General features: G+C 47.3%; 1 protein-coding gene across 2 annotated transcripts in view; it reads right to left on the reverse strand.

The window, feature by feature from the left end:
• The window catches only part of GARNL3 (GTPase activating Rap/RanGAP domain like 3), a gene marked incomplete at both ends in the record, with an annotated part of 163,494 nt that overhangs the window by 66,113 nt on the left and 69,705 nt on the right, over window positions 1–27,676 (reverse strand). For both annotated transcript variants that reach the window (XM_080708491.1, XM_080708490.1), the window contains 3 exons: window positions 9,516–9,634; window positions 11,458–11,557; window positions 27,019–27,093. In XM_080708491.1, coding sequence (XP_080564617.1) covers window positions 9,516–9,634; window positions 11,458–11,557; window positions 27,019–27,093 — 294 coding nt within the window. The remainder of the gene's footprint in view (window positions 1–9,515; window positions 9,635–11,457; window positions 11,558–27,018; window positions 27,094–27,676) is intronic.

Here is a 27,676-nt window from a genome sequence, read left to right on the forward strand (position 1 = left end):
CGTGGAGGGTGGCTGAGTCGTCGGCTTGGTCTAGACAAGTGTTCCCTCAAGGCTCAGGAAAGGAACATGTGGCACTATCACACACTGGTGGAGTCCTTAAGAGGTGGGACCCAGCAGCAGAAGGTTAGGTCGCGGGGGGTGTGCCCCGAAGGGCTCATGGGGGCCAGTCTCTTCCTCTCTCCTTGGTTTCCATGGTCATGAGGTGAGCAGTTCCCTTCACCTCTGCTCCTGCCGTGAGGTACTGCTCACCACAGGCCAGAGCAGTGGGGCCAACCTTCAAGGCTGCAGGCCACGGTAAACCTCTTTTAAAGTCAACTGTCTCGGGTGTTTTGTTACAGTTATGGAAGGCTGCCTAGCACACCATCTGAACCAGATGAAAAGGGGATCTGTTTGGTCTCTGAGCTGGCAATCAGATAAGCCTCAAAGATCACAAGAAAAAAATGGTCTTCACTTGACAGTGAGACCCACGTGCAACGTCTCCCAGTTGGAGACTTTTCTGAACTGAAACCACTTGAGCCCTCTACAGAGGTTTTTGTTACATGTACTTCTATTTTACCTTTGCTGACCTAAAGTCTATTCTTTCTAAATGAGTACCACTGTGACTCGCTCATAAAAATACTCATAAAAAATAAATGTTTGTTCATGTATGTCTACAAAAGTATTTTCTTTATACCATTATGATGTATGAATACATTGCACCAATAAAAAATAAAATTAAATTTAAAAAAATAAATAAATGTGTGTTGACTGGACAGAGAATACGTGAGGAGTTGCCTGAATGATCTGGTCCCAAGTCCAAACCGCCCACACTGCAAGTCCTGCTTCTCAGCCGTCCACAGGCAGATGGTGCGGGTTTATAATCCAATCGGGGTTGCACAGAGGGATCACTGCGTGGAGCACATTTAAAGCTTTCCAACTTTGACTGCGCATTAAATCAGCGCCACAAACAGGTAGAGAAAGGCTGGGACATTTCCTTCAGGAAATGGGCAAGGAAATAAACAGGACATGTCTTGTGTTGAGGGGCACTGTGACTGGCTCCCCGATCAGCCCCGAACGATGGCCCAGGAGCAGGGATCCTCAGTCTTTTCAAGAATGTGGTCCTTTTTATTTATTTATTTATTTAGTGGTATTAGGGATTAAGCCCAGGGGCATTCTACTTCTTAGCTATACCCCAAGTCCTATTTCACGTTTATTTTGAAACAGGGTCTCACTAAGTTATGGAAGGCCTCACCAAATTGCTGAGGCTGGCCTCAAACCTGTCTCAGCCTCCCAAGTACTGGGATTACAGGCATGAGCCACCAGGTCCAGCCTGTGATCCCCCCTTTTTTTGTGGTACTGGGTATTAAACCCAGGGGCATTCTACCTCTGAGCTACACCCAGCCCAATTTTTTTATTCTTTATTTTGAAACAAGACCTCACTAAATTGCAGAGGGCCTCACTAAGTAGCTGAGGCTGGCTGCGAACCCAGATCCTCCTGCCTCAGCCTCCCAAGCACTGGGATTACAAGTGTGCACCACCACGCCTGGCTTCTGTGATCCCTTTTAATAAGAAAAATTTCATAGCCACACCCCTAGAAAACATATACTCTCTCAGGCAGGCAGCGGGATGCCCCTGCAGCGGGACATCAGGTGGTACTGCGGAGAGCCCTCCTGTGGGGTCTCTGCCAGCTAAAGGAAGGGGGCTGAACATCCCTTTGTGTAGTCTGTGTTACAGAGATTTGAAGCTTTTTCAGAACATAGAGGATTATGGTGTTAGGAATGCATGTTCTCAGCTTTCCCAGGTCTCACCCTAGAGAGCTGAGCTCCTTCTGTGGCTTGCCTCTTACTGGCCCCGCCTTGTGGAATGCCAACCTACCTAGAAGGCCATGACTCTGCCCCTCTTACTCAGCTCCTTCCTGTCTCTTCTCACCAAACATTTGACCAAGGACAGTTTTTAAGAGAAGCCCAGGCAACTTAAGGTAGAATGCAGCGAACAGAATGCTCCAGCCCTGCTTGGGGACAATGACAGCTTCATGACTGCTTGTGTGGGCAGAAACCCAGGGCTCATGGGACCGTGGATTTGTGTTTTTCTTCACTGTAAACTGGCAAAGCTCTTTCTCTCCATCTTCTTAGGTTGGTAGCTTCCTGGAGTCCAAAGTCAAGTAAAATCACTCTGTGTTTTCCAGTGGAGCATCAATATACAGGCAGAGTCAAGTCTGTGGGTGTTTCAGGCACCATCAAGTGCTCAGTTACCAAAGGACAGTTGCCGGGTCATGTAACAGATGTGTGCATGTGTGTGTGCACCCGTGTGCTGGGTGTACACACAGAGATGGCTAGAAGGACATTGCAGGGATCACCTCTGAGCACTTGAACTTTGAGCCTTATTGTTTTATATGCTGTACTGTTCGAATGAAATTTTTGTAACACCAATAAAAAATTAAAAAAAATTATAACAAACATAAATCATTGTGTGCAGTGTGTGTGTGTGTGTGTGTGTGTGTGTGTGTGTGTGTGTTAGTAGGGATTGAAACCAGGGACATTCTACTTCCGAGCTACACCCCAGCATCCACCCCCCCTTTTTTTGTGGGTCTGGGGATGGAACCCAGGGACATTCAAACTCCAAGCTATACACCTGCCGTATTTTTTATTCTTTATTTTGAAGCCGGGTCTCACTGAGTTGCAGAGGGCCCCACTAAGTAGCTGAGGCTGTCCGCGAACTGCGATTCTCTGGTCTCAGCCTCCTAAATGCTGGGATTACAAGCATGTGCCATGCCCGGCAACACCCTCCCCCTCTTTTGAAACAGGGTCTCATAGGTTGATGAGAGTCTCACTACTTGTTGAGGCAGTCCTTGAACCTGCAATCCTCCTGTCTCAGCCTCCCAAGTACTGGGATTACAAGCATACACCACTATGCCTGGCATAAATACTTTTTAAAAAAAGCCTGTTCAGCTGGGTGTGGTAGCGCACGTTTGTAATCCCAGCATTTGGGAGGCTGAGACAGGAGGATTGTGGTTCATGGACAGCCTCAGCTACTTAGTAAGACTCTTTGCAACTCAGTGAGACCCTGTCAAAGAACAAAAAATAGGACTGGGGGGGTAGCTTGAAGGTATGCCCTTGGGTTGCATCCCCAGTACTCCCCCCCCCCACACACAAAAAGCCTTTCCACATGTTTATTTTGAAACAGGGTCTCACTAAATTATGGAAGGCCTCACCAAATTGCTGAGGCTGGCCTCAAACCTTTCCACACATTTATTTTGAAACATGGTCTCACTGTTTCAGAACAGAACAGATATGCCGGGTATGGTGGCGCACGCTTGTAATCCCAGCATTCGGGAGGCTGAGACCAGAGGATTGTGTTTTGTGGACAACCTCAGCTACTTAGTGAGGCCCTCCACAACTTAGTGAGACCCTGTTTCAAAATAAAGAATAAAAAATAGGGCAGGGGGTGTAGCTTGGAGGCTGAATACCCCTGGGTTTCATCCCTAGCCCTGAAGAACAGATACCCCTGCACAGATGCACAAGACTGCTTAAAGTAGGGTTACACATTTTGCTATTTCAACTTCATATAACTTAACACAAGCTGAGCTCATGATGGCCCTGGTGGGAATCCTCTATCTGGACTTCCCATGGCCTCGGGTGCTATTTGAGGCCCAGGAGAGCTTATAACTGAGCCCCTCTGCAGTGTTCTGCCTGGGTTTTTTCCAATTCCCATCCTCCCTTGAGCACTTCCGTTTGTAGCTGGAAGCACCCACCGAGGCGCACACTGAGGGCTGTGTAAGAGGCTTTGATGAGGGCGCTGGCTTCTCAACAGAAGGGTCGTGGACTCCCTTCGCCCAGTCCTGTGCTGCCATCACAGTGTCGTGCGGTTTAATCCCACCTCCCAAGCCCGCGCCAGTGCCAGCGCCAGCTAAGAGTAACCCCACAGCATGCTCTGTGTCTAGCATTCCTCTGCCTGGAACACTCCCAGCTTCCCCTTCTCCTACTCTTTATGTGGCTGGCTCCTTTTCCTCAGGTTTCTATTTGAATGGAGCTCCCATCCCTGCAGTCTGCAGCAGCTTCCTGCACCAGCTCCAGCTCTGCTCTCTTCAGGGTGCTCCTACGTTATGCTGTAAAAGCAGCAAACCGTCCCTCTGCCTCTGTCTCTCTCCCTCCCCCAGCGCCCGGCCGCCATCTCAGGTGGGGAGATGGCGACTGGTACTTCCCAAAGGAAGAAGATATGACGTGGAGAAGATCCACTCTGTAGAGGCAGGAGAGGGAAATCTGCTCCTCCCGACCTAGAGGTAGGAGGAAGGAGGAGGATGGCAGGAAGGCTAAGGGGTGAGGTGCCGGAGCCCTGGACTCCCCACCGGAACAGGCCTTGAAGGGGGTGAGGAGGTGCTGTGAAGGCACCCAAGAGCATTTGGACCAGAGGCCGCTCCCAGGCGTGGCCTGCGCAGGACCTTGACGCCCACGTGGCACCAGCTGGAGCCTGTAAGGGGTGGCAGCTCAGTAGCTGCCAGCTGGATGACCAGAAGATTACGGATGGACCTACGGTAGCCACGCAGCCTCCTGGCATCAGACCCGTGGTTTGCAGGGGGTGTGTCTGAGGAGGGAGCTGGAGCTTCTGAGAGGTTTGGAGACGAGCAGAGACCTGGAATTGGGCCAAAGAGGAACTTCCATGCAAGGGGGAAATGGCGGGGACCAGGGGGTTCAGGGCAGTACTTTCCCCTGACCCAAAAGAACCAGAAGGACCAGTCACATCTCAGTGGCCACTAGTTCAGAGTCCAGACCAGCCACTTTCCAAGAGAAGCCAGGCAGAGCTCAGAGGAGCCACGTGCACCCACGTGCTCTTCTGCCACCGTGAGGGCTCATAGCCCTGTCCTCATGTTCCCAAAGAGCCAAGCAAAGGGGCAGGAGGAAAGAAACTGGAAGAATGACCACTGGCTGCAGAGACATTCATTCAAGAGGACAGTGGGACCGGAAAAGACTGAAAATGTAATTAGCAAATGTACAATAAAAATAAATAAAAGGAGGTCAGAAAACCAGCTGTCCGGTGCAGAACATAAGAGGCTCTGGGTGAAGACACGGTCACGTGACACTAGGGAAGCCATGTTGCTCTGGGAAGCCCATCACGGTCGCCTCCACCTGCTGCCTGGACTGTGCTTCCAGGACAGCTGTGTGGACGGCAGGACTGACCCCGATTACAGTGGCTCGGGGAGGGCACGAGTCGAAGCTTCTCGGCAGGAAACAGTTTCACAAGTAAGACTTCACACCAAGAGACTTTTACCCTACACCTACTTTAAAAAAGAAAAATTTAGCTGGGCATGGTGGCACATGTCTGTAATCCCAGTACTGGGGAGGCTGAGACAGGAGGCAATTTTCAGCAACTTAGCTGGACCTTTGGCAACTTAAGGAGACCCTGCTTCAAGATTAAAAAAAAAAAAAAAAAAAAAAAAGAGCTGGGGGTATAGCTTTGAGGTAGAATGCTCCCTAGTTTCAATCCCCTGTAACCCTTCTTTCAAAAAAAAAAAATTCTGGGACTTCCGGGAAGATGGCGACCGAGAAAAGCGGGGCTTAAGAGCTCCGCTAACAACAAATCTCCATTACCACAAAATAAGCGCCTTTCATAGCCAGAAAACACCATCACCAATGAAGCAAAAAATCACCAGGCTCCAGAGAGAAAGCAGACTGAGAACAGAGCCACAGAGGAGATAATCGGCCTCACGCCCGAGGACACAGCAGACGTGGCAGCAGCGCCATACTGCCGGCGGCACCGGCGAATTCACGGGACGGCTACAGCAAGCCGAGGTGAGCCGCTGCAGAACAGCCAGGCAGGATTTCTCCACGCAGAGAGCATCTAAAGCTCCCAGTGGCCGAGCTCAGCACACGCTGCAGGGATTCAGAGTGGAAATCAAAACCAAGAAGAAATACGCCAGCCAGCCTCACGGCCGAGGGTGTAGCAGTGGCGCCATATTGCCACCGGCGGCAGCAGCAGAGAATTCACCGAATCCAGTACAGCTACATCTGCGTACTCAAGAACAGTGAGTCAAATTGCGGGCCACAGAGGAGAAATCCCAGTATTGTACTCCCTGGGACTTGATCCAGTGGGGGAGTGGCGGTGGCAGAGATATCACACCATAGGAGAACGTGCAACCTGGCACCCCCCACAGTCTAAAGCAGCCTCTATCGACTCTCTGGGTCGGAGACTCTGTGATACAACCCAGTAAAGGAGTAGTGGGGTCTGAGATACTACTGACTCGAGATCCAGAACACCTTAAGTGAAGTCATAGTGACCCAAGGGAAAAACCCAGAGAAGGCACAAACATCCAAAATCATGGGAAAGAGGAATAATACTGGAGCAATAAATGCCCACAACCCCACAACATCAGAACCCGATAAAACAGAAAATCAGAGATTTCTAGAAGATCAAATCAGGAAAATAACTGTAGAATTAATAGAGGTGCTTCGAAAAGAACTCAGAGAGAGCCAAAAAGAGATAAAGGATGCAATTAATGAAGTAAAGGCCTCAATTCAAAGCACAAACAACCAATTAGAACACATGGAGAACAGAATCTTGCTCTTAGAAGATGAGCAATCCAAAAATGAATGCATAGTTTCTAATCTAGAAAAAAATATCCGACAGCAGGAATCTGATATTGAAGAAATATGGGCCCATTTTAAGAGAGCTAACCTAAGAATAATTGGAATAGAGGAGGGAAAAGAAAGTGAAACCAAAGGGATCAACAATCTCTTCAAGGAAGTAATAGCAGAAAATTTTCCAGACATAGAGCAAGAGGTCGATACACAGGTCCAGGAAACTTACAGAACTCCCTTTAGACAGGATCGGAGAAGAGGATCCCCACGCCACATAATTGTCAAAATGACCAATGTGGAAGCCAAGCAGAGAATCTTAAAGGCAACAAAAACAAAGGGCCAAGTGACATTCAGAGGCAAACCAATTAGAATCACTCCAGACTTCCCAAACCAAGTCATGAGAGCCAGAAGGGCTTGGAGTAACATATTCCAAACTCTGAAAGAAAACAACTTCCAGCCAAAAATTTCCTACCCAGCAAAACTTTCTATCAAATTAGATGGAGAAATAAGAAGCTTCCATGACAAACAGAAACTGAAGGAATTTATGTCTTCAAAACCAGCACTAGAGAAAATACTCAAAGAGATTAACTACAAAGAAGAAATAGGTAACACACACCAGAACCAGAGAAACAAGATTTTCCATCCAACAGACAACTAAGATTGGTTATCTGTGGAGATTCATTATTTATGTTAGTCTTTTACCTATCTCTAAAGGGTATTGTTTGCCTTTATTGTTGTTAATTTCTAGGATTTCTAGTTGGAATATTAATATACCTTCAGATATAGCATTTGGAAATATTTTATCCCATTCTATTAGTAACTGTTAACTCTGTTTACATTGTCTTTGGATATACAATTTTTTTTTAGGGAGTTTGTATACTCCTCTGTTGCCTGTGCCATTGAAATCATAACCAAGAAATCACTGCCAATTTCAATGTTGTGAGGTTTAATGACCCAGATTTTCTCCTAAAAGTTTATAGTCTTAAGATTTATATTTAGGTCTATTATCTATTTTGAGTTAATATTTGTATATGGGATTAGGTAAGGGTCCAATTTTATTCTTTTCAATGTAATTATTATTTTTTAACAATATTTAGTTAAAAGATTAATATTTCCACCACCAAATGTTCATGGAAACCTTGTCAAAAATAACTTGACAATATAGGGAATAATTTAGCTCTAGGCTTTTATTTAGCTCCAATGGTTTATATATCTGCCTTTAGAATAGTACTACACTGTTTCAATTATTGTAGCTTTATATGGTTTGAAATCAGAAAATATATATCTTCTAGCTTTGTTCTTTTTCAAGATCGTTTTGGGTATCTAGAGTCCATTTTCCATATTAGGATAGATTTTTTTCTGAAAAATATATATATAAATATATGATAGTTTCACCTAAAAAATAGAAAAAAAATATTCTCTGGTAAGAAAGAAAGCAAAAAGAAATATTGAAATGTTATCTTTAAGTCATCAAAAGCTTGGTATCAGACAAATGAAACTGTTATGTGAGATTATCATTTTTAAATTTAGATATATTGCCATAATGCTAGATGTCAACTACTAAGCCAAGCATGGGAGGGAGGGATAGGGAGAGAATGGGGTGGGGATTGGGTGGGGGCTGACTGGGAAAAGTGTGTATGTATGTCTACAAAAGTATGTATCCTACTATGATGTATGAATACAGTGCACCGATAAAAAAAAACAAAAAAAAAACAAAGTTTACCTAGAAATTTCATTGGAATTGCATTGAATTTATAAATTTATATGAAAATCTGAGAAAAAAAAGAAAAAATTCTGAAGCATACCATGGCCCAGAAGTTAAGGTGGATTTGGCGTCATCTAAAACTCCCTCAAGGAACACTCCTGGAACTCCTCCTATGTGCAGGACACTGAGCTCGGAGGCATTACTGAGGATAGAGAGAGTGCCCCTGACTTCCGTTAGCTTACAGCCTACTAGACGAGACAGTGGCATCAAAGGTTTACACATAGGATTAATTGTGACATACAGCGGAGACGTTCAGCCACTCGGCCCTGGGGTCGGCGCCCACCGGGACGTGGCCTTGGCCCGTCACCCCTCTGATGACAAGAGCATCTACTGGACAAGGAATTTGGAGTAGCCGGCATGAGGTAAGTGCTTAATAAATGGTAGATTTTATTTCTATTTTAAATCACTATAAAAGGTTCCTAATCATAGTTTACTGTGCAGTGGTTCCTGAAGATTCTTTCTGGGCTTTCTGAAGTTGCTGATTTGTTGCTATACATGTATGTATACATGCGTGTGTGTGTGTGCACGTGCTTTTCAGTATACTACATATTATATCTGTAAAAATTCTCCTAGAATAAAAGAAAAAAGTGCCAAGAGGAGAAAATAATGAGAAAAGATGAAAAGCGAAGATCACACGCAAGAATGACTAGAAGACGCATTCGGGCAACAGGGCAAAGGAGCCGTAATGAGCGTCACACGAGAGCAGCACAGAGAGGAGGGAGACCCGCTTCTCTGACGCGCAGGGGTACTGTCTAGTTACGCCTAGAGTTTTCTAACCTGCCACACTGACGTAAGGGCTAAACCTAAAAGTTTCTAGAAGCACAGCAGATGCAGTGGCTGGCAGGGTGGCGCCCGGAGCCAGGACCACCACAGGGGCGGCACCCACGTCCAGCCGCTGTGTTCTTCCAATACAGCTTTCTCTTTTCGTGGAAGGTGGACTAACGAGGTAGAGCTAAGGTTAATGAACTGATAAACTCCATAAACTACAGTTCTGTATTCTCAGAGGCCAAGATGGAAGGAAGATAATATGTCTGACTAGTGGCTCATAAATAACAGAAACATTGCTGTCAAGTTCAGAATAGTAGAATCCTGAAATGGGCAAATGGAGAGAAGCCCTTAGAAAAAGGCTTACCGGGCCACCTGGACAGGGTGCTGACTAAGCCCTGGGGATGGGTGGCAAGGGCAAGGCCGGTACTTACTGTTTTCCTCCAAAGAATTGCCCGGTATTGAGGCACGCGCTGGTTGTTCTGGTCAGAAAGGGTCACCGACAGGAAGAAGGGGCTCTTCTCCGCGTCGTTTCCAATGTAATTCTGATGGACTGGAAGACACGGGTTGAGAACCGTGAGCACGCAACTGGTGCCTCTGGGCGGAGATGGCCGCGGGCGCTGCAGGTGCTACCCAGTCCTTCCAAGCACTGGGGAAGATGACAATTTCCCTGATTTCTTTCTTTACAAATGCTTCTGAACACCCCCACCCCGACACTAACCTGAAAAAACTGCCTGGCCAAATCCATGACTTCTTCTCTTTTTTTTTGGTGGTACTGAGGGTGGAACCCAGGGGCTTTCTACCTCCGGGCTATACTCCCAGACCTATTTTATACTTTATTTGGAAACAGGGTCTCACTAAATTGCAGAGGGCCTCACTAAGTAGCTGAGGCTGTCCGCGAACCGCGATCCTCCAGGTCTCAGCCTCCCGAATGCTGGGATGACAAGCGTGCTCCACCACACCCGGCTAAAGCATTCTAGTGGATATACATGGACACGCAGAGAACAGCAGAGTGGGTAATGACAGGGATAGCAGGATTGGAAATGTATTGGAGCGATTGCTTACGGGCTAGTGCATCAGTGTATATGTGCTGCCTGGGCCATGAAGTAGGTGATCAGACCTGAGGGATGGCTTTTCACAAACCTGATACAGGTGCCGGGCGTGGCGGCGCACGCTTGGAATCCCAGTACTTGGGAGACTGAGACAGGAGGATCATGCAGGTTCAAAGCCAGCCTCTGCTACTTAGTGAGACTCTTAGCAATTTACTGAGACTTTGTTTCCAAATAAAATATAAAATAGGTTATGTAAGCTGGGCGTGGTGTCACATACTTGTAATCCCAGCATTCGAGAGGCTGAGACCTGGAGGATCGTGGTTCGTGGACAGCCTCAGCTACTTAGTGAGGCCTCTGCAACTCAGTGAGACCCGGTTTCAAAAGAAAGAATAAAAAATAGGGCAGGGGGTGTAGCTCGAAGGTCCAATGTCCCTAGGTTCCATCCTCTGCAACGCAGTGAGACCTGGTTTCAAAATAAAGAATAAAAAATGGGGCAGGAGCTGTAGCTCGGAGGTCGAATGCCCCTGGGTTCCACCCCCAGACCCGCCCCCCCCCAAAGTATCCACTAGAGTGCTTCGTTCTGAGTGAACAACGTCTAAAGTCTCCTAGTGTCCGGGCTCTTGCCAGGCACCTGGGTTTAGTGCTATTCCTCTACATCTCACTGAAACTTCTGTTCACACCCACTAGGTAGGGGCTTGCGATACCCCTACCCGACGGAGCTAGGGCAGCTGAGCCTTAGAAGCCAAGAGCAAGTCACGTGAGGTCCTGTGGGCAGAGCCAGGGTGCAGACATCTCTAGGCTCCACGTGAGCATGACTGCCTCTGCACCGCGTCCCCGCTGCTCTGCACACGGCAGCGACACTTGTCGCTAATGACGGAGTAACGCCAGCACCCACCGTCCGTTGTCCTTCTAGTTGCAGACTGGCCCCGGAGCTCAGGGAACCAACTTGTTTCTTCACTGCCCATGAGCCAGTGTTCAAAACTCGCAAACGTTTTTCTGCCCTGAAAACTCCTGTCTCTCAAAGCATTCATTCAGATGATCTAAGCACCTTCAACTCCCCGGGGACAAAGATAACTAGGAATTCCCCCACAAATCCATAAAACAAAAACAAACAAAAAATAAACAAACCAGGATTTATTTTAAAAAGAACATTAAGAAAAATTTATCTCTTAATTTACAAGGCTTACTTACTACTGACCTTGAGATGAAATATCCTGACATCAGTGTCCCTGTGCTGGTTAGTTCCATTCATATAGGGTACCAGAAATTACACGACGTTCGTTTTTAGTTTTGAATATTCTTTCTTCCCAACCACCATAATTACCTTGTCCTAAAAAGTACTTGAAATACCATCTGGTGTGGTACTCTGGGTTCTCTAGGTGCACGTCGGTTCTTCTCCATGTACCTGGCAGAGCAGCCGCATTCTGAAATGGAACAAAGTTGTGCCATTAAGAGCCTTATGTAGAAAGTAAATAAGAAACTGGCAGTGAACCAGCGGCCAGACAGAAAGAAAAAAAAAATTATATATAGATAGTTAAAGGCAAAGGCACACACCCAAGGGTGGTAACTGCGTGTTCTCATTAGCAAAGACACTCAGTCTGAGTTCACCTCATGCAAGCGTTCTAGAGGTCCTTGGGTGCAGGAGGAAGAGCTGAGTGAACCTGGAGTTCTAACATGGGGTCCAGCACCTCTGCGGGGGCTGCACACTAGCTGGGAGCTGGCGCCCCCTAGAGCGCCGTGTGTACCTGTCACAGGCACGCTCCACAACACACTCCCATCTGACTCGAGTCCGCAGGCTTTGCGGAATAAAACAAATGTCTCATAAAAGTTACCCGATGGAAGTGGAACTACAGATGGATGTAACGAATGATCAAAATCCTTCATCCAAAGACAATCATGCCTCCTGTTTGGGTGGTTTTCATCTCATCATTTCCAGTGTACATACTTGGGTATTTTTCTTGCCAACACGGCATCACCCTGACTCTCCAGTATACATGGCATTTTCACTTGATATGGTTTTCCAAGTCAATACACAGACCTCTACGACGTCACTCTTAATGGTTCTATGGTACTCAGTCATATGATACAACACAGCCCGTGGAACAGCGCTGGACTGCCGTAAGTAAAGTTGTGACAAGCATCTCATTCTAGGTGTGTGGTACTTACTTTGAGGTTGAACTGTTTGCCAAAGAGTATCTCATTATCCAGGATTTGTGACAGAGCCAGTCCCACCTCGAGGAAGACTGGTGCCGAGTCAGGGCTCCGTCACGAGGGGCCAGCGCCACTTGCCGGGACAGCAGCTCTCCTCAACTTAGCGACACAGGGCAAGCCGATGCTGTCTGCGATTGCTGTGCATACTTGTGCATTGGGACATCTTCTTCATGTTTTTATTGGTCAGTTATCATTCTTCTTTTGTGGGTTACCAGTTTATGGACTTTGTTGCCTTTCCCATCCTTGTACGGTATTTTTCTTATTTACAAAATCTTTGAAATACATTGCAAATAATTTCTTCTAATTAAGTTTTTACTTTTAAAATTGCTTATGGTAATTTTGGCAGGGATATTTTAAATTTCTCAGACTTTTTGCCTTTATGGCTCCTTTTTAAGGTATCATTACATAAAGAGTCTTCACACCACTATTAACGAAAATATTATTAATACCATTATTAATAAAACTATTTATGCCTGTACTCTAGGTAGTCTGTGGTTTCACTCTACATTTATTTATTTATTTATTTATTATTTTTTGCGGGTCTGGGGATAGAACCCAGGGGCACTGGACCTCCGAGCAACACCCCCAGCCCTATTTTTTATTCTTTATTTTGAAACCAGGTCTCACTGAGTTGCAGAGGGCCTCACTAAGTAGCTGAGGCTGTCCATGAATCACGATCCTCTGGTCTCAGCCTCCCGAATGCTGGGATCACAAGCGTGCGCCGCCACGCCCAGCTCTCACTCTTACATTTAGCTCTTTAATCTGCCTAGCATTTGTGTTTGTGTGTGTGTTTGTGTGTGTGTTTGTGTGTGTGTTACTGGAAAACTCAGGGACGTTCTACCACTGAATTATACCCTCAGTCTTTATTTTCTTTATTCAAAACAAGGTCTCACTAAGTTCCCGAGGGTCTCACCAAGTTGCTGAGGCTGGCCTTTGGTCTGCAGTCTTCCTGTCTCAGCCTCCCAAGCACTGGGGTTACAGGTGTGAGCCTCCACGCACACCTCTGCCTTTAAATTAACCCTTACTTCACAGCATTTTTCATGTGTTATGAAGTAAGGATTAATTTTCCCCTGACAGTTTATCAGTGAACCCAATTCTAATTATTGAACACGCTGTCACTCCCAACATTTATAAAGCATTTAATACTTTTACAGTAAATGGCTCTTCCGTGGCCTGGGCTGAGTCTCTGTTAGACGCCAGTTTTTGAATGGCTGGATACTCTGGTTACTCTGTTGAGGCCCTGTGGACGTCCACCTGTGCCACATACAGAAGACGGACCACTGGCACATACTTTGACTTTGACGTGCCTCTCGAGATGTACCAGATGGTTGTGATCAGCTTCTTTATCATGCTGAAAGTTTTCTTCAGTCCAAATCAACCAAGCGGCTTTTCTCAGGAATGAACATTGAATGTTATTACAAACTTTGGGGGTAGCTCTTGAGAAAACAGCTTACATAGAGGAAAACCATAGTGAGGCAGTTATATATAGTAAGAGCTCCTCTGATGGTGAACGGATCTTAGCTCTCTGGAATACACCCTCGTAGGTCACGGTCTATTCTTTTAATAGATTGTGGGCTTTAACACATGACTGATGGATCACAGTTGTGAGTGAGATGGAGCTATAGGCGTCTTTTCCGAGTGCATTTCTGGAACTCTTTGGGGCTTATGCTACCTTACGAATGAATGGGGGAAGCTTCCTGGCTCTCGCGGCTTCGGAAGCACTGCCACTCACCGAGAGCTCTGAGGGCCAAGTGCCAGGCTGAGCACGTTCTGTGCATTACCTCCAGAATCGCCAGCACCGCCTTCACGAGACACAGTCTACTTTACCCCTCCTGCTGAAGACACTGAGACTGACCTTACGTGTACTGTTTAGGGATGCAGACAGTCAGTAGCAGAGCTGGAACTGAAACGAGTTCCGATTTCAGAGGTGTTTTCTGTTTTTAATCTTGGGTATTACATCATCTGCTCTGACCTTTTTCATGCCTTTTTAACCCATCATGAAATAAGACCATGGGTTAAACTTCCTTCATATTATTGAGATCTTCTTAAGCTTTGAAAAACTAGCTATTGCTATGCATGTATACATTTTCTATTTGGAAAATAATTTAAACATATATGAAAGCTGCAAAAATAAGAACAAGTGCAGGGAGATGCAAAAGTAAGAGAGAGCAAAGAGCCCCACGCACCTGTCACGAGGCTCACCTGCTGAGGAGCTGCCAGCACTGGCTCGTGTGCACACACACACATGCACACACAAATACACACGCGCACACACACACACACACACACACACACACACACACACACACACACACACAGTTTTCCCCCGGAACCTCAGATGCATAAATAACAGTCCTTTATTCCTTCGTATTTCAGTGTTTCCGTGTCCCCCAAGAAATACTTCTTACGTAACCACAACGCGGCTTCATCCATGTCTGTAAATAGAGCATCAATACAATACTTCATCGTCTATATTCCAATTTAATGGAGCGACTCACAGCGCCATTTAAAGCGCTTTCCCTCAGCTCGGGATCATTTTGTTGCCATGTCTCTTTAGACACCCTTCATCTGGAACATTCCCACAGAGTCTTTTATGAAAGTGACAGTGTAGAGAACACAGCACCCTTCTTCCCTCATTTTTTTTTTTTTTTTGGTGGTGGTTCCTGGAAACCCTTCTACCTCCGGGCTACACTCCCAGACCTATTTCATACTTTTTTCTTTGGAAACTGGGTCTCTTAAGCCAGCGCTGCTGGCTTCGAACCTGCGCGATCCTCCTGTCTCTGTTCCCCAGCACAGGGATTACAAGCGTGCGCCACCACGCCCGGCTTCCCTCATTTTTAAACAAAGCATTCCTCCTCAGTTGGGGTTTGGCTGGCACTTCCCCACAATTCGATTAGGGGTCTGCACACCTGTCCTTCTCACCTACTCAAGACAAACTCACTCAAGGTGTCCAGCTGCTTCTCACCGGTGAAGTTATGCTGATCACTCGTTTAAGATGGTCCCTCGCCGGGCGTGGTGGGCACGCTTGTAATCCCAGCATCCAGGAGGCTGAGACCGAAGGATCGTGGTTTGCAGACAGCCTCAGCTACTTAGTGAGGCCCTATGCAACTCAGTGAGACCCTGTTTCAAAATAAAGAATAAAAAATAGGGCAGGGTGTGTTGGCTTGAAGGTCCAATGCTCCTGGGTTCCATCCCCAGACCCTCAAAAAAAAAAAAAAAAAAAAAAGATGGTCCTTCTCTGTTTGGTGGGACTCCAGAGGAGCATATAAGTGGACTGTGTTCCTTGTAGGATTTATGCGTGGTTCATCATCAACAGCCGCTCATTTGGCAAGCAGGAACCCCTGGTAGTACTCCTGGTCCACAGAACTTTCCACTATGCTACCAGGAAGAACACAGCGATGACCCCTGGGGCCACCAGGCACCAGCTGGTCAGACCAAGGGGGTGCCCCGCCCAGGAAGCTGGCCTCAGCAGCCAGACTCCATGACGGCTGGTGTCATGGTCCCACGGCCGGATGCTCGACAGCATCAATACTGCCCCAGCACAGTTCAGTCCTGCAAAGTCTCCATGGCTCAGAGAGGTTTATTTCAGGTAGCTGTTCCCAACTGTGGCTTGGTGCAACTCAAACTTGTTAAGCCATGCACTCCTGGGCCCACTGCATACTTCTGCTCTGGGTGTCTCTGGGTGGGACCTGAACATCTTTTTCTTTTCTTTCCTCTGTGCTGGGGATGGAACCCAGGGCCTCCTGCATGCTATGCAAATGCTCCACTGCTGAGCTCCACCCCAGCCCGGGACTCTGTACTGTAACAAGCATCTAGGTGGTTCTGATGGCACAGGCCAGGAGTTTTAGAAGAACCCAGGCTGGGGAAGGGGACAGGCACTTGACTGGGGAAAAACAAATACATTTTTATCTCCTCCTCCTTCTTTCCTCCTCTTCCTTCTTAGTACTGGGGGATGAACCCAGGGACATTCTACCGCCAAGCTACATCCCCAGCCCTTTTTATTTTTCACTTTGAAACAGGTTCTCCCCAAGTAGCTGAGGCTGGTCTTGAACCTGTGACCCTGCTGTCTCAGCCTCCTAAGTACTGGGATTACAGGCATATGTCACCACATTCATCTTATTTTTCCCAAATTCTAAACTAAAAAGTTAAGTGTTTCATTTAATTACGGATTCAACTATGAATGTATGCAAAAAACTGCAGTAGAATGAAAAGTCCTGGTAACCATGCCATAAAAAAACACAGATACTTTTAGAACTTATTATAATGATTGCAGATATATAGAAATACTGTTGCCAGGCGTGGTGGAGCATGCTTGTAATCCCAGCATTCAGGAGGCTGAGACAGGACGATTACGGTTCGTGGACAGCCTCAGCTACTTAGTGAGGCCCTTTGCAACTCAGTGAGACCCTGTTTCAAAATAAAGAATAAAAAAGTAGGGCTGGGGGTGTAACTCAGAGGTATAATTCCCCTGAGTTCTATCCCCAGTACTGCAAAAAAAAAGAAAAAAAGAAAAAAAAAAAGAAAAGGAAAGAAATACTGTTTATATTCTTCAGTGTTTAAAATTATAGTAGCTATAAAACCTACCTCCAGCCAGGCGTGGTGGTGCATGCATGTAATCCCCAAGTTTGGGAGGCAGAGACAGGAAGATAGCACAGGTTCGAAGCCAGCCGCACTGGCTTAAGAGACCCTGTTTCCCGTGAGGCAAGGCCAGTGCTGGGTCCTCCGAGGCTGGGATCGGAGCCTGCCGAGGGATTAGGCCAGTGCCGGGGCCAGCGAGGCCGGGATCAGAGCCTGCCATGAGGCAAGGCTGGTGCTGGGGCCTCTAAGGCTGGGATTGGAGCCTGCCGATGAGTTAGGCCGGTGCTGGGGTCAGCAAGGCTGGGATCTGAGCCTGCCGTGAGGCAAGGCCAGTGCTGATGCCCCCGAGGCCTGGATTGGAGCCTGCTGAGGGGTAAGGCTGGTGCCATGGCCAGCGAGGCTGGGATCGGAGGCTGCCATGAAGCAAGGCCAGTGCTGGGGCCTCTGAGGCCGGGATAGGGGCCTGTCAAGGGGTTAGCCCGGTGCCAGAGTCAGTGAGGCTGGGATCAGAGCCTGCCTTGAGGCAAGGACGGTGCTGGGGCCTCCAAGACTGGGATCGAAGCCAGCCGAAAGGTTAGGCCGGTGCGGGGGCCAGTGAGGCCAGAATAGGGGCCTCCCATGAGGCAAGGCCGGTGCTGGAGCCAGCGAGACTGGGATCAGAGTTCTCCGGGTGGCTAGGCCACTACTGGGTCTGTCAAGAGTGGGATTGGAACTTGTAATGCGGCATGCACACAGAAATATCACAGAAAATAAAAACCAGATGCTTCCCCTAATTAGCAATAACTAGAGGAAAGGGGTAACAAGAGGAGGTCGAGTTATAGAGAGGACCCTATAGCGAAGCAATTACGGTGACCAATCAGAGGGGATGGGATGGGGGAGGATGGAACCTCTTTAAAACCCAGGAGGTACTTAAACAAATGTATCAAAGTTAATCACCAAACAAGCATGGGATCCAGGGAGGGGGAGGGAATGGGATGGGGACTGGATGAGGGCTAATTGGATGATGTGTGCTTGTATATCCTCTCAGGTCTTATATTCCAATGTGATGTATGATTACAATGCACCAGTAAAAAAAAAAAAAAAAAGAGACCCTGTTTCCAAACAAAAAGTATATAAAAAATAAATAGGTCTGGGAGTGTAGCCCGGAGGTAGAAGGGCTTCCAGGAACCCCAGTACCACCAAAAAAAAAAAAAAAATAATAATAATAATAATAAAATAAAAAAATAAAACCTACCTCTGGATTGCTTATTTAATGCATTAATATATATCTGTATATACACTGCTCATTTAATGTATATCTATATCTATGTCTGTATCATGAGTTACGCTTAAGAACTCCTCCTGGGGCTGGGGTGTAGCTCAGTGGCACAGAGTTTGCCCAGCATGCCCAAGTGGCCCTAGGTTTGATCCCCAGCACTACAAAAAAAAAAAAAAACACCAAAAATTCATTTCTTCATTTCAACACAACCACTTTAACCACTTTCCTTTGTAGTCCTATGCATTCTACACTATGCATTTAAAAACACTGTCTGGAGAGGGGCTGTCCCAGCCTTCCCACACTGCCGAGGTCTGAGGGCACATGGAGTGCACTCTTGGGCGGCTGAAGCACTTGTCTCTGCCAGCCTCCCTCCCGAGGGCCGCTCTTGGGACTGCAGAATGGATAATACAGGAGGGGCAAGATGCAGCCAGCACCTCAGGGGGAGGGGTGGGATGTGGGCATGATGTGCTCAGGCCTCTAGATCTAGAGTATAAACTGTCAATTATGAGGTTGTGTGAGTGCATGTGCGTGTGCGTGTGTGTGTGTGTGTGTGTGTGTGTGTGTGCGTGTGTGTGCGTGTGCGTGGTAATGGGGACTGAACCCTGGGGTGTTAGCTCTGAGGTATACCTCTAACTCTATTTTTTATTTGGAAACAGGGTCTTGCTAAATTGCTGCAGCTGACTTCAAACTTGCAATCCTCCCAAGTACTGGGATTACAGGTGTGCACCGCCATGCCTGGCTGCCTTTTCTTTCTTTCTTTTTTTTTTTTTTTAATGATTATAAAGTTACCTATTTGGCTCTCATCTTCAGAGAATGCTTAACTGAAATGGGGGAAAAACCTGACACCCAAAAAGTTGTGAGTCTCACAGAGCGAGACGCCTCTGCTCCCTTGTTAAAGCACATGACAAGGTGCAAAGACAAGAATACACCCAGAGTCGGCAGGAGAAGTGGAGCCAGCAAACCCCTCTGCCCGGGTCCCCAGAAGTGTGGTCCTGCATGCTGCCGCGAGGCAGTGGACACGCAAAGGGCCAGCCAAGTTTGTTATTTATTTATTTATTTATTTATTTATTTATTTATTTATTTATTGTGGCACTAGGAATTGAACCCAGAGGCATTCTACCTTTGAGCTACACCCCTAGCCTAATTTTATTTTTTATTTGGAAACAGGGTCTGGCTAGGTCAATGGCAGTCTCACTATTTGTAAAGGCTGTCCTCAAACCTGTGATCCTCCTGTCTCAGCCTCCCAAGTACTGGTATTACAGGCAAGTGCCACCATGCCCAGCCAAATAACTTACATTTGTGTGTACATACCTTTGTGACCACTCCCTGGATCAAGACAGGAGGTATCTTCAGGACCCAGTAGGCTCTACTGTCCATTTCTCCATCATCCAGTCACATCCTGAATGGGAACCGCGGTCTGACTTCCACTCTGCCGGGTAGTTTCACCTGCTCTTGAACTTCCTGGGACTGCAGTCCTGTCACGTGTGCTCGTTTGGCCCGGGCCTCTGTCCTCTGCCCCGTGTCCGTGGCATCCACTTGTGCTCCTGCCGCGGCAGCGGCTCGTGCTCCCCGCCACCACGCGGTGCACAGGACACATCGCGCATTCATGCCTCTCAAGCGTTCGTTCTCCAGCTAACGGCCACCTGGACTACCTGCGATTTTGGCTTTTGAGAATAACGCGCATGACCGCCAAAGGCAGGCTCAGATTCTCACACTTTATTCTCAAAAGCTAAGATGCATATGTTCAATTTTTTTGTACTGGAGGTCAAACCCTGGGACATTTTACACCCTCAGCCATAATTGAGACAGGGCTTCGCTAGGTTGCTGAGTCTCACTACATGGCGGAGGCTGTTCTTGAACCTGTGATCCTCCTGTCTCAGCTTTCCAAATACTGGGATTATAGGTGTGTGCCACCACGTACAGCTTACATGCAATGCCAAACAGGTTTCCAAAGAGGATGCACCAATTTATATACAAGAGCACCAGGTTTTCCACATCCTCTGATCAAACTCCTAACATTTCAGTTCTGTTACTTTCAGCAGTTTACTGTTAGGTGTAGTAGCATCTAATAGTGGCTTTGACTTTCAATAATCCTGCTTAGACTTGTGACCTATGTTACAAAGGAGTTCCGTGACAGAAAGTTTTGTCTACAGCAATTTATGGTGACAATGAAACAGGAACACATCACTTGTTTGACATCAACAAGAAAGTTAGGAGGAAATATTCTGATGAGAGATAACAGAAGTTTAACCATGGCAGCCGCCTGCACCTCTTGTGTGCCCTTTCAGGTAAATATTTGCTAAAAGAGGTGATGTAGACTGGGGGCCGGATCCGGTCTGTGCTGCAGATGCCCGTGAATGCCCGCGCATGGGATGCGTTCCGAGGCTGAGCGAGCTGGGTTGTTTTTGCATCAAATTTTGAAACCCACAAAGGTTTCTCATCCTCTTCACCGTTACCTTGTTTACCCGTTTATACTTGTGCTGTGTGAAGGAGGAAGACGGATGCTGGCCAGGATATTTTGAGGGTAATTTAATAAAAACCTACACACCTTATATAACACCCTGATTTTATTTGAATGTTCTCAAATGTTTGGCTTCCAGCAGGAAATCTACACAACATACATGCTACAAATGAGACCCAAGGCTTTATATCATGTCTGTGATTTTTCTATCTCCTCCAGAGTGAGATCGATGAATGAGGGCATGCAGTTAGCAGTAACTAGAAACTAAAACAGTGCACACTGTGGCCCAGCTCCTAGGTTAAATGGCTCAGATAAAACTGATGGGCGGAAAGATGGATTTTTTAGAAAACAAAGGAGAGATTTTTGAGTTACAAATGTAAATGGGCATATATGCTGGTTGTAAAATGTGAAACTATACACAAATCAAAACCCTTTTCTTTCCCCCATCTTCTGCATCCCAGTCTATTTCTTTTCCCTATAAATAGCCCGCTACCAGATTGATTTGGATAGTTCCAGATCTTTCTTATACATTTTCAAAGATTTACTTTATATATCTATATATGCTGCACATACCACACGTTCACATACAAGCACACATATACAGACATATATAATTTTTTCATAATTGGGACAGTAGTGTAGATATTACACTGAAACTTATTTTTATTTTTATTATTTTTATTATATTTTTTAAAATTTGGAAACAGGGTCTCACCAAGTTGCTGAGAGCCTCACTGAGTAGCTGAGGCTGGTTTCAAACCTGTGCGATCCTCCTGTCTCTCAGCCTCCCAAGAGCTGGGATTACAAGCATGCGCCACCACACCCGGCTGAAACTTATTTTTTCACTAAAGGAAATGTTCTGGAGCTGGCTGTGGTGAAACTCACGTGTAATCCCAGCTACTCAGAAGCTGAAGTGGGAGGAATGCTTGAACCTGTGAACTCAAGACCAGCCTGGGCAACACAACGAGCTCCTGTCTCAACAACAACAAATGATAACAATAATACTAAAAATAAAAATGTCGAAAGCCGGGTGTGGTGGCGCACGCTTGTAATCCCTGCGCTTGGGAGGCGGAGACAGGATTGTGCAGGTTTGAAGCCAGCCGCGCTGGCATAAGAGACCCTGTTTCAAAAATATAAAACAGGTCTGGGATACACGCCCAGAGGTAGAAGGGCTTCCAGGAACCCCAGTACCACCAAAAAAATAAAAAAAATAAAAATAAAAATAAATAAAAAAGCCAAGGAAGAAAGCAAGGAAGGAAGGAAAAGATCTTGGGAGTATTCCGATGTCAGTACATATAGGTCTAATGTGTGTGTGTGTGTGTGTGTGTGTGTGTGTGTGGTGGGGATTGAGCCCAGGAGCGTTGTACCTCTGAGCTACACCCCAGCTCCATTCTTTATTCTTTATCTTGAAACAGGATCTTAGTGAAACAGGGTCTCACTAAGTTGTGGGGGCCTCATGAAGTAGCTGGGCGTGGCTGTGAACCTGGGTCCTCCTGTTTCAGCCTCCCAAGTACTGGGATTACATGTGTGCGCCACTACGCCCAGCTTCGTTTGTTCTTTTTAATAACTATACATCCTAAAAGTTAAATACTCCAATTGACTATAGATCTTTAAAATATAAACAACAGAGAAGAAAAGGCAGGGGGAGTTAAAGCCTCCCATTCTTTTCCTCACCTCTTGTTTCCATTCTATAGAATAAATTACTCTTAAATTCATATGTATTTCTTTGGAAATTTCTTACATGTTGGTAAGAATATTTATCTTCTTTTTGTAAAGGAAAATGGATATTGTACGAATTATTCTGAAACTTGCTTTTCATGTCTAACACCGTAACATTTTCTATTATAGTATGCATACTTCTACTTTGTTCTAACAGCTATGGCTAAGCATTCCAAATGTGCAACTGCACCATCATTTGTGTCATTGCTGCTCTACTGGTAGTTTCCATCCCCCGCCCCATTTTATTTTTTTTAATTTATTTTTAATTAATTTATTTATTTTTGGTGGTACTGGGGTTCCTGGAAGCCCTTCTACCTCGGGGCTACACTCCCAGACCTATTTTTACATTTTCATTTTGGAAACAGGGTCTCCTAAGCCAGTGCACGGCTGGCTTCGAACCTGCGCGATCCTCCTGTCTCTGCCTCCCAAGCGCGGGGATTACAAGCGTGCGCCACCACGCCCGGCCCCCGCCCCATTTTAAATATCACTGCAATACACATCCTAGCAGGACTTCTGGCCAAGTGGTATACACATTTTTAGTTATTGCTAATTGCCTTCCCGAATGATTGAAATAATTCTGAACTAATTTCCACATCCCTGAACAGTATATAAGAGAACTGTCCGCCTGCTACTGAAGACATCTGTAAGAAGCTGGAAGACTGCCCCCTCTGCTCTACACGTGCTCTGACACAGCGAGCAGCCGGGAGCTCCCCAGTGACCCACCGGGGCCACCTCTTTATAATGAATCATCTGAGTGAGCACACAGACGGTGAGACACGCACAGCTGAAGAAAACGGAGAGCCGCTCAGCGGGCCAGCTAACAGGACAGGTCACAGGACCAAGACGTCACAGGAACGAGGGCACTCGGGACACACTAGAGAGGTTACGTTTAATGAGGACGATGTAAAACTCCACACCTTGGTGCAAAATACAAGGTGCTCACGTATAGGGTGCTACAAAGCAGGATTCCTCTTTCTCCAAAGCCATTAGGCACCTGAGGCTCAGAGACACTGAGTCACAAACTCATAAGAGCTGAGGTTTGAAACCAGATCGATTCGACTCCAAAACCTCCCTGTGGCTACACCCGACGCTGCCTCACAGCTGAACCCGGGCATGGGGACACAGCCCGGTGGGGCGGGCGGACTGCAGCACTGCGAGGGAGGGCAGCTCGCTCCCTCGCGGCCCGGGAGGAGCCTTGTGTCCTGAGCAGTCAAGTGTAAAGGTCCCTTCGCTGGACGTGCTGATCACCCTGATTTGATCACTGCACAAGGCACATACACACTGAACCTCCACATCAGCTCCCAAAAATGTGTTCAATGATTGTGGCTCAACTAAAACCAAATACATTTGCCAACAAGAAGATCTGACACATAGTAAGTGTTCAGGAACTATTTGGTAAGTTTTCAATATTATTACTAAGATTATAGAAGTGGGAATGAGAAATTAGTAATGAGGGAGTAGACCAAGTGAGGGAACAGTGTAGATGACTGAAATGACTGGATGCTTATAAATATTTTAAGAAACTTTTTATATTTTTTAAAAAATAAGATTCAAGCCAGATGTGGTGGCACATGCCTGTAACCCCAGTACTTGGGAGGCTGAGACGGAAGAATCACAGGTTTGAGGCCAGTCTCAGCAACTTAGCGAGGTTTAGCAACTTAGTGAGACCCTGTTTAAAAAATTAAAAAATAAAATAGGGTTGGGGGAGTAGTTCAGAGATAGAACACCCTTTGGCTCAATCTCCAGGAATTCTCACACACACACACACACACACACACACACACACACACACACACACACTCATCAGTGACCTCACAAATATCCAGGAAATAGTAACGAGGGACAGTAACAATGGTGGGTAACTCCACCTCTCAGAAGAGAGCAACAGATGGACAGACAGACTCAGAGGACAAAATTTAGACAGATGAGTGTAGGCCAATGAAAATAATCTTTTAGCAATTACTTTGTGAGATGAAATGATCTGCTTTGGCAGTGTGAAGCTAGACATTTGGTCTTTGGCCCTGGTTCCTGACAAAGAGGTCCTAAAGTTCAGGAACTTGCCGAGTGATAAGGTGACAGCAGCTCCTTGTATTCTGAGGCGGCGGCTCTGGGTGGCCCCGGGGCAGCTTCAGGTGGGGCTGCATGCTGGAGAGACCCTGCCTCGATGAGAAGATTGGAACTTACGGCCCCACTTCCCACCCTCCAGAGGAGACTGAGCCAATGACCAGCAGCTAACAATTTAATCAATCATGACTACGAAGCCTCTCTAAGCGCCTAGATTGTGGGGCTTGTGGGGCTTTCTGGTTGGAGCCAGCGACATGGCCAGGTAAGCAGTGTCTAGTGGCCAAAGTGTGTGATCATCCCAGGACCACAGACCTGTGCTGATGTGGGGTGGGGACAGTCCTGAGAAGTTTGTTCACTTAAGGCTTACATTTGGTGGCAGTGTCTGGGGCCTCTGGAGCTCAGGCTCTCAGAGCAGAACTCAGCTTGGTGGCTGCTGGCTTTTGGAGCGCTGGAGGACAGGGACTCGATGCCTCTATTCCCGGTGAGCATGCGGCACATGCCAGGCGCCTGTCCCATATGGGCCACTTGGAGAGGGCCACTGCTCAGCTTCACAGGCACACTTCCTTTCTCTGTGTGGGCCAGCTGAGGCCATTCTGCCCAGAAATCTTTGAGCACTGCTCAGGGGCCAGCCTAGGACAGCAACAGCTCCTTCTCTCTTTTTTTTTTTAGGTCTGGGAATGGAACTCAGGGTCATTCGACCTCTGAGCTACACCCCCACTCTAGTTTTTACTCTTTATTTTGAAACTGGGTCTCACTGAGTTTTAGAGAGCCTCACTAAGTAGCTGAGGCTGGCCACGAACCACGATCCTCCGGTCTCAGCCTCCCAAACAGTGGGATTACAAGTGTGCGCCACCATGTCCGGCAGGAACGGCTCCTTCTGCCTGACACAGCTAAGGTCATAGGTGAAGATGGGCACCAACTCCCAAATGCCGAGGCCTCGCACCACCAATCCAGGGCACCTCACCAAGGACTGTGGAAAGTGGTGAGGAGCGAACGGGACAGCGTACCACCGGTACCCCGTATCAAAAGCTCACTGTTTGCCAGGACAGCACCAAGAGCTTACCAAGCCCACCTCTCTCAGTCCTCCCCACATCCCGACACAGTCCATGGTTCACTCACAGAGAAGCGGAGCTCAGCAAGGCAGCGGCCCGTGTCCAGGTCATTCAACTCGGGGTGGGGGAGGCAGGGCTTCAGCTAGCGCCCAGGCCTGTCTGACTCCAAAGCTGGGAGCTGAAGCGCGTGACGAGCTGCCTCACAGGCATGGAGCAAAGATGGAAACACGCGGGAGTGTGTGCTGCGCTCTGCAGCAGACCCCAAGGACACCGTGGGCAGTGGCGATGTTTTAAAAAATATTTTGTAGCCGGGCATGGTGGCGCACGCTTGTAATCCTTGCACTTGTGAGGCTGCGACAGGAGGATCGCACAGGTTCGAAGCCAGCCTCAGCTACTTAGTGAGGCTCTCAGCAACTTAGTGAGACCCTGTTTCAAAAAAAAAAAAAAAAAAAAGAAAAAGAAAAAGGTCTGGGAGTATAGCATATAGCCCGGAGGTGGAAAGCCTCTGGGTTCCACCCCCAGTACCACCAAAAAATATTTTGTGCTGGGCGTGGTGGCACACGCTTGTAATCCCCGCGTTTGGGAGGAGGAGACAGGAGGATCGCACAGGTTCGAAGCCAGCTGTGCTGGCTTAAGAGACCCTGTTTCCAAAAAAATAAAATAAAATAGGTCTGGGAGAGTAGCCCGGAGGTAGAAGGGCTTTCAGGAACCTCAGTACCACCAAAAAAAAAAAAAAAAAAAAAAAAAAAAATATATATATATATATACACACACACATACATACATACATATGTGTATATATATATACATACATACATATATATATATATATTTGTGTGTGTGTGTGTGTGTGTGTGTGGTGCTAGTGTCATTCTACTCAGGAGCATTCTACCCCTGAGCTACTCCCCCGCCCCTTGTATGCTGTATTTTGAAATAGGGTCACACTAAGTGACTGAGGCTGGCCTTGAGTCTGCGACCCTCCTGTCTCAGCCTCTCAAGTACTGGGATTATCAGTGTGTGCCACCACGCACCGCTGGGTAGTAGCAATTTCAAAGAACAAAAGCAAGGTGGTCCCTGTGCCCCACGGCAAGGAAGAAGAGAGCCCTGAGAGAGGGCAGGCCCAGGGCCTGGCAGCGGTAATGGCCGCTTTTCCTGGTCACTCCTCAGAATTAGGATGTTTGTAATCATAATAATTCTTTGCATCTCCCGTCTGGAACCTGGATCTGCTCACATGGCGTGCTGAGCTAACCAGGAGAGAGGAGGCGCTGTGAATTTCTTTGTTCCACTGCTGGCAGAACGACTTCATGCGCTACCTGGCTTTATGACAGATCTTTTCAAGAATATGTGTCACCCAGTTACTCGCACCGTCCCTCCGGAACAATGGCAGTTCCCTCTCACGTCTGCGTCAAGCAACGCTCTGGAGGCCTACCTAGCCTTCCAGGTCGCAGGGGCAGGTCATCCTCACTTACAGCTCAGGGCTTGGTCCCAGCCGCCCGAGGCCTGTGCTCGGGACATACAGGAAGAGGGAGCGAGCGTCCTTACCTCATCTGAAGAGCCATTTTCCACTCTGAATCTTCCGGCCCTTTGGATGGCGCCATCGGCATCACTGGAGATAAGCTAGAGGGAAAGAGACATCAGTTAGGGAGCTGAGCGGCCACCTGCAGGGCCCCTCTGTCGGCGGGACCTCCTGCCAGCAAGCCGACTCTAACACCCGCTGGCCTAGAGGCTAAAAGCCTCCTTCTTTGTGATACCGGGATTGAACCGGGCTGCTCAACTCCTGAGCCTTTTGTTTTTTAATTTTGAAACAGGGTCTTGCTAAGGTGCTGAGGCTGGCCTCGAACCTGCGGTTCTTCTCCTATCTCAGGTAAGAGCCCTTTTAGGCTTTATCAGCTGAGTCCTTGGACAGTTGGCCTTATGATCTCAAGAGCCCACGAGAAAGGCCCACCTAGCCTGCAAGTGTGGAGCACAAGAGCGTCAAATCTAATCTGCACATTTTCCCAAACTGAAAAGTCTTAAAGCGACGCTCCCTGGGAAACCACCCGTAATGCCCGTCACATGTGCACGGCTGGCGGCCACAGACGGCAGAACGGGCCGAGCCGCAAGTCCGGCCGCCGTCCGGGAGAGCCTGCGGAACAATTAGTGGCTGGCAGGGACTCGAGGCTCTACTAACTTCTGAGAAAGCTCGTGTGCTTCATTCAGT

Source organism: Muscardinus avellanarius (assembly GCF_963383645.1).
Source record: "Muscardinus avellanarius genome assembly, chromosome: 13".
NCBI lineage: Eukaryota > Metazoa > Chordata > Mammalia > Rodentia > Gliridae > Muscardinus > Muscardinus avellanarius.